The sequence below is a fragment of the Corvus kubaryi genome, unplaced genomic scaffold (assembly GCF_017639235.1).
Source record: "Corvus kubaryi isolate FWS band 111438036 unplaced genomic scaffold, C.kubaryi_AGA036_p1.0 68, whole genome shotgun sequence".
Lineage (NCBI taxonomy): Eukaryota > Metazoa > Chordata > Aves > Passeriformes > Corvidae > Corvus > Corvus kubaryi.
In genome coordinates, this window is record NW_024582056.1 from 16,619,613 (window position 1) to 16,633,449 (window position 13,837).

A 13,837-nucleotide genomic window follows, 5' to 3' on the forward strand; every position below is an offset into this window, starting at 1 on the left:
CATACTCTACTTGTAATAAAGCCAATGCATAGTTCATTAGATAGTTCTGAACTAGAGTTCTTTTGAAATACATATATATTTAACCAAGTACTGCATAGTAGAAAATAGGAGGGAGAAAAGGAAAACCAACAGTTAAATAACTGAGTGTATACGAAGACTTTTTGCTGAATTCATGGGTACATTTTGACTGCATATAATTTAGTAGCAACACCTAAAAGACAGGATAATTAAAAGCAAACCCCTGGGTTACAATTTTTTTTTTTTTTCTGCAAAACACCACCACTCTTCAAAGTTTGGTTGTATTTTAATGATTTGTATTTCATACATCTGGTTACACAAAAGGCATTCATGGTTTAGGGCACTGTTTTTCTTATTTTTAATAAATAGCAAGATCTGTCCCTTTCACCTCTGTCGCAGAAGTGGTCCCCTGTGACATTTCTGAAGACACTCTGAATAGGCAGTTTAGTTACTTCCATATCAAATATAAAGCCACTAAGTTAAAATTTGTTTAATTCTGTAGTGTATTTCACAGTGATGAAAACCTCAAAGGTTTATTGCTCCCTCTTCATCCACCACCACACCAGACATTTTGAATACTTATTTTCATGATCATGCCAGCACAGAAGAAATCAAGGTTAAACTATGAAGGTTATACAGAATCTTGCCTTCACAGAATTTTCTGCCATTTGCCAATCACTTGATAATTAAAAACTTTATAGTCACAAATTTTAACTCCCATCAAAACCCCCCCAAACTGATCAATTAAATCTACATTTTCGTGATTTCTTAATTTTTGTGGAAAAAAAAGCTGGCGTTAAGATGTGTTCATAATTATGCTTTCATTGCAAGATCAGATCTAAAGCATACTTCATTCAGTGCAAAGTCATCACACACTACAGAGAGAAGACAAAACCCTTCAATTCTCCCCTATGGACCCTACAGGTACACGTGCAAAACCCAGCAAGACTGAAATAAAGATGGACACAATATACAAGATACTTATGTAGTTAATATTTCCTCTAGGGTAATTAAAAAAAAAAAAAAAACTTATAGAATTACTATTTATACAGCTTTGAGTATTCTCTCCATCGCCAGCAATTTCAAACAAGCTTTTAAAATCCAAGAGCTCCCCAGTGGTATTACCAAACCCATCCTAGTTTACCAGAACAAGAGCAGCATTTGTTGTCACAATACAACCATCATCATTTAAATGCACACATACTAACCGAAGTCAAGCCTATACCATGTATCTTGAGACTGAAGTTATATGGGAAATACATTTACAGTGCTTTGATAAGTACATACTCAACATGAAGAAACATAAATAGCAATTGGAATATAGGAATAACCTTGAACACAAAGAAACTCTGAGTACTTCCATGAAAGACACGGATGTCACAAACATGCTCTAAATATTTTCTTACAATTTATTTTCTTGCCTTTTTTCACTTCATGACAAACAATTAAATGCAAGTCATGCCAACTGCAAGGGATGACTCTGAGACCTGGGCACAGGAAAACTTTAAAAAAAAAAAAAAGAGAGGTTTTAACAGACAGGTACACACATAACAAAGAGGAGACTTTTGTTACCCTTCCAGAAAACATACATTCTTTACTGCCCACTACTTCTTTCATAGGAAAGAGCCATTAGATTTTCTTACTGATCAATATTCTACCAGCAGCAACCAGCCTGCACTTGTGCAACACTTTTCCACACGGATTTTTCAAAGAAGCTTCCCAAGTAGTAAGCGCATGTCCACTATCATTTTACATTTGGATTCACAGACAGACTGAGATACCTGATGCAATTTAGCAAGGTAAGAATGAATCAGAGGTACGGTCTTTTGCCTTCTAATCTATTCTCAATCAAGCAAGATGACAGTGATCCAAAATATTACAAAAAACTTCAGTCAAAGTGAAATTTGGAATGAAGTGTAAAAGGATGAGCACAAACCTATTCACCCTTCAACCTAACAAAGCCAAAAAGTTTTCCATGTTGCCAATTACCCTGCACATCCCAATTAAAACTCTTTTGATCAATAAATAGTAACCAGGCATCTTCTTCAGCTATAGCTAATAATGTAATCTTGGAGAAAGGACCAAGCCTGCAAAAGACAAGATAGAAATATAGCTCATCCTACATTCACTTTCTAGTTATCTCCTGGGGAAAAAAATAATCTTCCAGTAACATGAGAGATGCACATTGTACAGCTGTGATAGTTTCTATAATGAAACTCCAGCTATAAATGATAATATCCACAATACAAACCATAATTCTAAAATACATCTGAATATGTGTGTGCATATATATCTCTCTGAAAAAAAAATTATCTGATTTTCTCTTTTATACATATAAATATCTGGCTAATATGCCCCATAAAAGTTTTTCCTTATTTAGGACTAATTTTTTAAATAACAGAGTTTTAAACAGTCCCTTAGAATATTTTTAAACACTATTAAAAAATTAATAACTATCTTAGGTTAATCAAAAAGCACACACAAAATAATTTAACATTATACAAATGTGGTTATATTGTTCAGAAATTCCAATTCTCCCATCTGAAATGAAATAGAGACCAGTGTACCTTAGGGTGAATTATTCATCAGTGTACAAATTCATTCTCTCTTTCCATGTAAATCTTCAGGTGAATTTAGCTGCATTTCTGTATAAGCAAGAAACACAGTAAATCTGCATAACTCTTGCAAAAGGGAGTCGTGTTTTGCTGGATAAGAGTGCTTTTGCTGGAGGGCAGCAAGTCAACACTTTATCACCATCTGAACACTAGCAACACCTGTGCCCTTGTAAGCTTCACACCTTGAAATAGCAGCAACATATTTGATGGGTTCAGTAGTAATTTTTCTTCCAGTATTGGATTAGACTACTTTGCATATACAGTAATTCAAAAGTCTAGTACTTGTGTGCAACGTTAATCCACATTTACATCTGAGAACTCATAAATACACATGGAAACAAACATGACAGAGAATTAAACCTCATTTTAAGTTAAAATGTTTTCAGTCCACATATAGAAACAGCAGTGAAAAGTATAAAGGAGGTGGACAGCAGAAGAAGAAAAAGGGTGCAATAACTAAAACTGTTACGAAGTAGGTCACTGTCAAAAGGGCAAGTTGCTACTAAAACTGATCAACAGAAGATGTAGACTGTACCATCTGCATAAAATGCCTAAATGCAGCATTATTTTCACATCACATACAGTAGATGTGATTTCTAAGCAGCATATTATAACAGCTGGCATACTCACTAATAGATTTACGGTAAGGGAATACTAAATTTCTCCAGCTCAATGTACAGTAGTTATGCATTAGCCTTTAAAGCTCTTTGTCAGCCTTTTAGTCAAGGTTACATTTCCATGGATATTTAGTATCCCAATAAGAACATTACCTTCAATAAGAATATTCACCTTCAATGAACTTTTATACAATACAAATACATTAAATACCTTCTTAAACTGAATCATTTCAATAATAGGAGTTTTCTTTTTGCTATTTCAAAAGAAACACAAGGAACTTTGTAACTTCCAAAGTAAAGGGTGTTTTAAGGCAGTAAAAGATATGTGTTAAGGTTTCCATGATTGTTTATGGTTGTCTATGTGAATAAAGCATATTACACACAATTGCTGTCATATATTTATCTATGTGACTTTGTTATACTGTACATGATTTAGCAATCTTCTTGAGAAATTTAAAGTGCCACAGTTCAAATGTGCTCATCTGTCTTTTCATGGGCTTCTAGTCCATTCCAGTTGCTTTTAGAAACGAGCCCTTGCTTTACTTAAAGAGCAGTTTTTTTAGGCAAAAAAAGAATTCGTCCTTCTCTGCTGTGCTAACTGGAATCCAGTGGTCGAACCAATCCTTCTTTGTAAACACGAAGAATAGCTTCACAAACAAATTTGTATTGACTCTGCATAGGAAAGAAAACACAAAAACATTTATGGATGTTCACTTAAACTGCTGATTAGACAGTATTGTTGAATCGGACTAAGAGTTCCACAGCTTCCTTTTTTCCTGAGCAATGACAGGAGAGGAGATACAAGGATGGGAGGAGAAAATCCTACTCTCTTGTATGTGTTCACAGTAAACAAAGCTGACATTTACTCTTCCTTAAAGGACAAGCATCAAAAATCACACACCAAGGAAAACAAAAAAGTCCCCAAAATTAAAGGAATATGTGCTTAATTTTCAGGGAATAGGAATTATTTATAAAAACTATGCGTATCTTTCTAAGTTTAACTTGATATTTGCCTTCTTTATACATGTCATCTATTGCAGGGTTTTTTTGGTAGTTATCTGGTTATTACGAGTATTCTGAGCTTGCCAATGCTGCAGTTACATATTACTGGGCACATTCAAGTTATGTGACCAAGACCTCATTTAAAGTTACCATATAGGATATATAGGTGCAGCTACCTAACTTTTTTTTCCAAACCACCTACAGTACTGCAGGCGGACTCACCTAATTTTCAATTTTTGATCAGACCACATATCTCCTTTTGTAACAGAAGGGGATCAAATTAATATTTTTGAAGATCAGTACCCACATTAGTTCTTCTCTCGCTCAACATTTTTATCTCAATTAGATCTTAAAATCTTCACAAATTAGAGTTGCTCTTCTGCATTATACTATTACAAAGAATATTTCTTCCATGACCTTGTGATGTAACTATTTGTTAAGAACAATTAGCCTGCAAGCCTCTTCCTAAAAAGTGATACAAGGAGACATTATTAATAGGACTAGTGCAGAACTAAAAATCCTGGTAGCCTGAATAAATTTTTATGACTAACACAATCCTGAGAACACAAGATGATTGAAATTTAAAAGAACTTGCAAAGATCAAAGCATCCTCACTTCTTCTGTGAAAGTAATATTGTCAAAACCCCAAATGAACACTTTTCTCCAGAGTTCCATATCATATATTCAGATAAGCACAGCTTCACATTTTTTAAATCCCTTTTTCCATCTTTGAAATGTTCTCCCAGCTGCCCTTGTATTGTCAGCTCCCACCAACTCTTCAGAAGCATCTGGAAACATTCCCCCATTATCTCCCAAAGGGCAGGGCTAAAAGATAACATTTGGACTGTGAATGATCTTAGGTTGCCTTTAAATACAAGCAGTTAGGAATGTTATTCTTGTCCATAACATAATACTTTTTCCTTTAAGTACAGAAAAACTTGAAGGGAAACAGGAAGGTGGAAATGAGTTTTCTTCATCTCGATTTTCCTGGCTTTACTTTCAACCTTTCAGTCAATTACTCCCACCTTCAGTATCACTTTGTTCTTATTTCTTAATTACCTTGACTTTTCATTGTTATTGTCATTTCCATATTTCTACTGCCTGAAAAAGCCAGGTGTGGTATTTAGCTCTCTGTTCAATACTTCTGTTAACTTTTGTGATCAAGTTACTGAACAAATAAAAGAATGAGTGCTTCAGCATTGCTTCCTCTGACTCAATCTCTGACTACTTGTTTTCTCTGCTCTTATCTGTTGCATGTATTCTTACTGCTCACTCAGATGGTAGCTAGTACTATTATGTATATCCTAAGCACTATTCTGCACTGTTTAGATATCTAATTTCTCTTTATAGGAACATAATGGTTAATCTTTCTTTTTTAAATGAAAGGCCATACAGTTACACCAACTTTGTTATACCTTCATCATTTTGGTTGAAGCTTTTGTTTTGCTGTTCCTAGTAACCAAATTACTGGTCTTTGAGAAACTACAGCTTTCACATGATTAACAACAGACACTAAATTGACCAGGTAATAGCTCTGATGGGTCTATTCTTATTGAGTATGCCCTGCCCAATATTAACACACAGCATTCAACTGGCAAATTGTATCACCTTAGAATTGGAGCACACATACAATCCCCACAGGGCAGCTGAACAAGCTTTAGGCAAGGCTATTGAAACTGAACAATCCCCTTATTACAACTGAATAATCTCTAATGGCTTCTCCTAGAAACCCTAAGCAGGATATCAAAAATGAGCAGTGAGGCTAGCTGGAATTCAGGCATGGGAATGTGATAGACCACCCAGGATAGATCGAAATATTAACATGCAGCACCTTGGTATTCTGTTTTCTCACAGTTGAGTGCTTGCTTCTGTGTCTCATTTACAGGACAGTACGCCAATTTGCTCGCTGGCTTTTCACAATAGTATCTGCCTACTTCAGAAATAACAAGTGAATTTAGTTTCACAGTATTGCTGCTACAGATCATCCCTCTCCTGATTGTGCTGACAGCAAACTGTAACACAGCAAGCAAGGTAAAGAATCCTATTTTATATACTCATTTTCCACACCAGGTGTCTGACCGTAGCTGTATTTCTTACTATTCTCTGTATTCTTCAGTTATGTCAAAGTGTGGAGTGAAAGGAGAATTCTGGCTGATTTCTCTTGTAACAAAAGGGACTCAGTCCTCTTCTTGAGAATCAGATGTAAAAACCTGAAGTAAACTTCAGCTTGCCAGAAGACCACCTCTAGAATGTTGAAGCTTGAACCTGCTTGGGTAATTATAGAAACTGAGGGCTGTAGGCAGGTGAAACTCCAGAAGTTAACACTCAGCTTCCTTAAACTTGAAGCTAGTATTCTTCATCTTATTACAACCTTTGTCATCAGCTCAGCTTCCACTTCAGCAAGGAACAGGCAGGGGACCCTCCAAACAACTCCCTTGTCAACCATACAGTCCTGATCCTCTTCCAGAGAGTGCACTCCTGCTGCAATGGACACGAGTCCCAGCAGCATGCACAGACAAACTGCTCACTGAGTACTCTAATGGTACACAGGCAGCTGGAGGTCCTGACACTTTTATGCCCTTTGGTGATGCAAGATTTCCCCCACATCTAGTCATAATGCTCATTCCTGCAGTCATTAACCTGTTAATGAATAGAATTTGTCTTCTTAAGTTAACTTTTCTGTTATCAAATGGATTTGATTTCAATGCATTTCAGGCATTTTCTTTGGAAGATGAGATGGAAACACCCAATTCAACTATTTGCTTTCTGTGTCTAAACCCCTTTACTTTCATTTCTCATAGGGCATTTAGCTCTCCAAGATAACCCACACTTAGAATTCTTGTCATCCAGCCTCTCCTAAAGAAAGAACAATCTCTCATCCTTCATCCTTGGTCTCTAACATCAATATGTTCATTTCCAAAGCTGACACAAAACTGCCCTCATGATCTCAAGTTGTCTTTGAGCCACTTTCATCTTAAAATCACCATTTACTTTCATGTTTCAGTTACAGATGCTACACAACTTGCCCTTTGTTTTTTCAAACTGGGTAGTGGCAAAATTAAAAAACAAAATCCGTAATAGGTTCTTCCAGAATTTCTACTCTAAAGTGACCTATTGAAAAGCCACTTCCTGCTTTTCAAACCAGGCCAAAACCACTTTGATTTTACCTTCAGTTTAATAACTTCCTATAATGTTCTGTACTAGAATGAAAAGCAAAAATTTATTCTAGTTTCTTGCGGAGAATTTAGACAAAGGACTGCGAACAGATGATCAATACAAGTCTGACTTTGGGCATTCTAACTACTTGCTATGTATAGAAAACAATTATCTTTTCATGGCAACACAAGAAATATTTACAAATTAGGTAAATACATACCTCACTAGCAAAGCAGCCTTTGCCACCATGCTACATTATGCTAACTTTATGAAGTTTGAAGTATAATGGCAACTGAAGATTCATATTACTAGATCCTTTAAAAAAAATTTGGACCTGTTTTATAACTTGACAAGTGCAGTATATATACAGAAAATAATGCTTTCTCTCCTTCACTTACTGATGTTTGCACCATCATAGCTCGCTGGTCTCGCATTTTCCGTACAATATCCAGTGGATAAACAGGTTGGTTCCTTTCAATTAAGCACATGGCTGTTTCCATAGTGACCAATACACCAGTGCGACCGATTCCTGCGCTGTGAAATGCAACAGGAAAATAGTCTATAAAATTAGGTTTTTGCAATGCACCAGATTCATATCACAGTCTTAATAGTAGGATGCTAAACAGCCTTGGAAATAACAGGAAGATCCTAGTAAAATTCAAAGAGAGTGCAAAGTTTATTTTTACAGCAACTTCAGTAATATTTTCCGGCAACTACTAAAAAGAAAAGTTTTTTTAATATAAATAAAACTAAAACCTCACTTAAAGTAAATGCATTTTTAAACAATTATAACTGCTCAAACTGTACTGGTTTGGTATTTTTGTCTTAAAAAAGGTAAGAGCTAAGTGACTGCTTTTATGATGCACACTTGAACAGCTGGAAAAAAAATTTTGCAGTAGCATTCAAAACGAGATTACAACAATGGTAGAGGATAAAAACCAGAGAACAAAAATAAATTGCAGATTATCAGACCTGTGATAATTATGTGACTAAGCCATTTCACCTAAAGGTTGCAGGAGAAAGGGAGACAAAGTAAACTCTTCCTTTAGACATAACATCAGTGTTTCTGCCTTCAGCAGTAAAATTTACACCTAATTTTACAGTTTAAATTTTTCATCTAATTCAAGGAATCTCCTGTCTTGCAGATAAATGTTTCACATCAAATGCTTATTCTAAGGCTGAAGCATATCTATAATCAGAAGTTTAAAACCCAAGTACCTGCAGTGTACAAGAACTGGCTCGTTCTTTATTCTCTTTGGCCTCATACAGGTCACAAACTCCAAGAAGTCCATGGAGTCATCAGGAACACCATGATCAGGCCAAGCTACGTACTGGAGATGGGTGACGGTGTGTTGCTGTTCTGTCTAAAATACAGTAAAGTTTTCAAAAAATGTCCAGTGTTATGACTCCTGTATTAATGTTTACTAGATACAAGTAATATTTTTCACAGCGAGTGTTTTCTGCAGATATGGTAAGAGACAGATGGTATAGAAAATGTGATTTTAAAATTAAGTGTGAAATATGGACATGTAACTCTTGAAAGAATTCATAAAACATAGCATTTTCTAAATAAATGAGGTATCAAGTTTAACTTCTGCAATCTAAAGATTTTAATTTTTTTTATTTATTGACTGTTGACCCATTATACTCTGACATCATTGATTCAACCTGAGGTAAAATGCTACAAGACATAAGCATGATAGTACTATACAATAGCTTAGAACTGGTTGGGAAACAACTGAGAGCAGCAGAACTGTTGAGAATCATACCAATATAACAGGGGTTTAGGGCTCTACAATCTATTCTAAATGTCTGTGAACACTTAGAGATTCAGGAATAATGAAGTTGCCTGCAACACTTGCTAAATCTGGTTTCTGTTAGAAAAAAAAAAATATATGTATCATTCATACATACATGCTCATTGTACATATATGAATGACATCTGTACGATCCACAGGAGGATACATTTCTGTATGGAAGCAATATAATTAGTTAAAAGGTTCTGTTATACAAAGAGTTCTTTTTTTGAATCAATTATACATAAAACCCCCACGGTTTTACAGAAGTTCTTTCCGTTTAGCTTTTTGTTAACTTTGATTATGAAATCACTCAATCATCTTTGCAGTCAGATTGAGCTCAACTGATATGTTACAGATGTAACTAATGATTAAGGTGGGAAGGAAAAGTCCTAAGATGCTCGTGAGCTCTGCTGCATCACGCAGCAAGGATCTCACACTTTACAAACTGAGACAAGTCTTTACGTTCCTTTATTCCTTCCACATGTTTTGCAATAGTTAAGCTGATACCTACATTTAATTTATGTCCATTACCAGACTTAACATTTGACACCCTACTAAAATAAAACTCCTTTAGCACTGGATTAGTCTATAAAAACTGGCCTTCCCCCAGTGGTGCACACAGGAATGTTTTTGTGATGTTAGTGACTTTAAATGGTTTTCCCCCTTTTCTCTTATGCTCACAACTGTTGAAATATAGGACTTGTTTTAAATGTCTTCAACTGCTTGTTTTCTCCTCCCACTTGAGGATGTTCCACTCCCAGGGAACAGGTTAGTAGGACACAAAAGATAGAATAAGTACTACCTATGTACTAAGTAGAGTCTTAGAAAATACATTTATTCCCGTCAAAGCAATTGCAGAAATTTACAATTGCCCACAGGGACAAAAAGAAAGAAGACACAGCTCATACTTTGCTTCTTAAAGGCAGAGCGTGAGCAATCAACAATTAAAAGATCCATGTGGACAACATAATCTAACAGTAAAAACCAAGCTCGCTGTAATACGAATTGCATTGGGATCTATCATCCATGTCATCAAAAGATGCACAATGACCAGGATCTCTGCAGGAAAAAGCATGCATGTCTTTTTGCTACCCAGCTGTGCTGAGCAGAAAAAGTTGACTTTGATCAAATGATTACTGTTCACATTTTTCTGAAATGCCACAGATTGAAAAAAATACAAAAACATGTCTAGAAAATGTCATTAAAAAGTCCTCCTTTGAAAATCTGCACATGCTTAATAAGAACCTCTTCAAAAGGGAAATGAGATAAAGCAGCAATTACACGGAAGAGTTTGAGCTGATTCTCTTAAATCAGAGACGTTTGAATTACAACATCCTGGTGAAACAAAGACTTGATTAATTTGAAAGTTATCCAAGACTGAGTATCCAGTTGTCTTCCATGTGCTTCAAGAACTAAAACTATACAACCTGGACAAGTGCCAGTGGCACACCTGAGAAACACTGACAGTGATCTGTAGAAGCAACAAGTCATTTTACAAGCTCAGAACAAATGAAAGAATTAACTTAATTTTTACTTATCAGCACTTCAGGCTCAAATACAGCGAGTTGCATTAAGTTAAATAGTTTACAGACACTAGGTACAGAAAGCATGTTACATAAGATTATTCAGAGTGAGAATACTTTAAGAACACGCACTTAGTTCTCAGAGCTGCTGCTTTTGCTGTAAGCATCTTCAATTTCTGTTATGTGCCCTAATCATCTTTAGAGACCAATATAGGTGTTAATTATTCCAGGTATGCCTCAAGCTTCAGAGTAGCTTTCTAATTATTTGTGGTTTAAAATGATCAGTTTTGATTCTTTTATTGAGCTCTTCTGAGATGATTCAAAATGCTGAAACTTGACTATTCTGCCACTTGCTTTTCAAAAGGCACAAGTATTTTAAAACGCTTTATGTTTTATTAGCAATTTAAACCTAATGTAAACAGTAAATATATTCCTTTATGTTAGAACTAGTTTTTCTATGTCTAAGCTTTTATGGCACATGCGGAAAATATCAAAGCAGTACTCTGATGAAGTCCAGATTTTTTAAAGCTATTTTTAGCAGGGTTTTTGGCTTTTTTAAAAACATTATATCTTGAAGTCTAGTGAAAGTCAGTTTTCAAATTCAGAAAATGTCAGCCAAACAACACCCCACATGGAAATAACTTCCATTAAAAGACCATCACACTTACTAAAATCTAGCACTTACACAAGAAAAAAAATGCTAGAATTGTAGTTACTGTTCCATAGTTAGCCTTATAGTACATGTTCTGTTAGCAATACCTATTTTTAAACACTATTCCTCCCAGATACTGCTCCTTTGTTACAAACCTGGTAATGGAAAAAAAGAGGTAACTTCTCATGATAGTCAAGTTACTCATCAAACCACTATTCTCTGGAACTCAGTTTAAATTTTTTCCACAAGTTTTTCCTTTTGCACTGAGGTTTTCAATGACAGTCCTCCTAATGATGGATAAATGCATAATTTTTCTTCATAAAAATCAGACTTTATTAGTCCTGTTTTATGAGTCTTGGAGAAAGTGAGACAGCAAGAGCTGCTTATGGCTTGGTTGCTATTTTTGCGTAACTTGACCTTGTACACCTTGCTATTCCAAAATTATTATTTTTTTTTTAAATTCATGTGGGCTGATTTCAATGGAATTAATGTATTTGGCATTTCTCCAAATCAGTTTAAAAATTATGGATTCAAAATTGGCCCAAACAACAGACTCCAGTGACACTTCAGGATTATGTGACTTGCCCAGTTTATTTGTCACCCCTTTGGCCAACATTTAGCTTCTTCGTGGCATTGATCCAGATTTACTTAATAAGGAGCTACAGAGGTCTAAGACATTATGTTTTTCCCCAGCTGTTTGTTATTGTGCTTCTGATAATGGTTATTGTCATTACAGCAAAGTTGTTCAGCAAAAAAATCTCCAACAAAACTATGTACTTGTCCATATCCCTCCTGGGCAAGACATCTAACTGCAGCAGTAGCTTCATTGTGGTCAAGATAACATCCTAGATTTTGCTCAGAAGTACATGATCTTTTCCAGTAACTCTGTCCTTGGGGCTGAAACTCCTGACAAAGAATAGGCCTGTCACAGGTAATGCTTCAAACGGCTGCTCTAACACTTGTAATACAGCTGTACTGTCAAGACCTTCAGCCACAAAAATATCCATTGTTCATCCTTCTGCAGTTTGGAGCCTTGCTTATTATAATTATACCAAAAGGCAAACTTCCTTGTTTCATTCTCCTTAAACGACAGACTCTCCCTGATTAATAAAAGATTTGTGTGCTCTCCATAAAATCAATACATAGAGCTTATAATCATAATACTCATATAGAAAGAAGGAAATTTAAACTTGAAATGTCAACCTTAGTTCTTACTTTTCTTAAAAACCAAGCAATTGATTTTGCATTTCAATGTTTCAGTTAATGTCCTTTTTCACACAAGTTATAACATAATCTTCAATAATGAGATAAAAAAGATCACAATGTAGAACTACATTAACCCTGAAATGGTCTTTTTATCTTCTAAGCAGGAAAAGGTGTGCTCTTTGCCAGTATGCTTCACAAACATACCTTGAAAGCTGAGTCTTTGAGCTTTGAATGATCAGGGTTAAGGCCCCGTTTCTCAAGAGTAGATACTCTGGCAAGTGGCATTTGGCATTTCTTGGACAACCGTTTACACAGCATTATGCTGCTGTATACAGTTGCCGTAACACTTCTAACTTAATTTTGTTCTTTGGCTCTTTATGATTCAAAACCAGTGATATTTAATGGCCAATCATACATTGCAAGGCATTTATCTTAAAGGAAGCTCAATGAAAATTTGTTTCAGGCTTCTTATGCTATTTTGCCAAGGATTATAAAGAAATATGTATCTTGTTTTACAAAATAGTGCACTGTGTGATGAACTCTGCACTCATGCTACACAATTTCTTTCCTTTAGTCTGTTTGCTCTAGTCCTCAAAGTGTTCTGAAGCTTTTTCTAAAAAATAAAAAGCCTTAACCAACCTCAAAACCCCCCAGACTTAGTGTTACAGTATAGCTTTCAATCTTGGTCTTGAAAAGAAAAGGCAAAAAATTGAGCCTTCATTTTATGAGACTTAAAAAGGTTACAAATAATTTGAGTGACAGGCACCAAAACTTTGTGTATATATAGTTGTAGTACTACTTTTATAAGGGTAATTTCTTCTGTGCTGCCATTCAAGTTTATCACTTTCAGATTATTTGGCCAAAATACAGAAACAAGTATGCTGCTCCCTGACTGGGTGGTTTCTCATACCTTAGAAACAGAAATACTATAAACTGTCTTAACTGAATGACCTTTAAGTACTGACATTTGACATCTCACATGTTTATGCCTGCAAAGGAAAACTTAATCACACTAAACCAAATTTGGATGCACTCTCAAGAGACTGTCAAGTTACAAAGGTATGAGACTAAAGGATTGGTCATTTTTCTGTAAGAACATGAATTCAATGTTATATTTCAAAACAGATACTGCCTTTTCCTTGCTTACTACTTAATATTACTACTAGAAATTCTGGTAACAGTAAAAGCTCCTTAACTATACAGAAGTTTAAAAGACTGACTACAAATTAGCCTTTGGTCAGTATACAGT

At 35.3% G+C, this 13,837-nt stretch overlaps 1 protein-coding gene across 4 annotated transcripts in view; it reads right to left on the minus strand.

The window, feature by feature from the left end:
* Positions 1–285: 285 nt before the first annotated feature.
* The window catches only part of PTPN3 (protein tyrosine phosphatase non-receptor type 3), a 164,300-nt gene continuing 150,748 nt past the window's right edge, over positions 286–13,837 (minus strand). For all 4 annotated transcript variants that reach the window (XM_042048709.1, XM_042048710.1, XM_042048711.1 and 1 more), the window contains 3 exons: positions 8,627–8,772; positions 7,807–7,942; positions 286–3,922 (listed from right to left, as the gene is read on the minus strand). In XM_042048709.1, the coding sequence (XP_041904643.1) occupies positions 3,845–3,922; positions 7,807–7,942; positions 8,627–8,772 (360 nt within the window). In that variant the 3' untranslated portion in view covers positions 286–3,844. The remainder of the gene's footprint in view (positions 3,923–7,806; positions 7,943–8,626; positions 8,773–13,837) is intronic.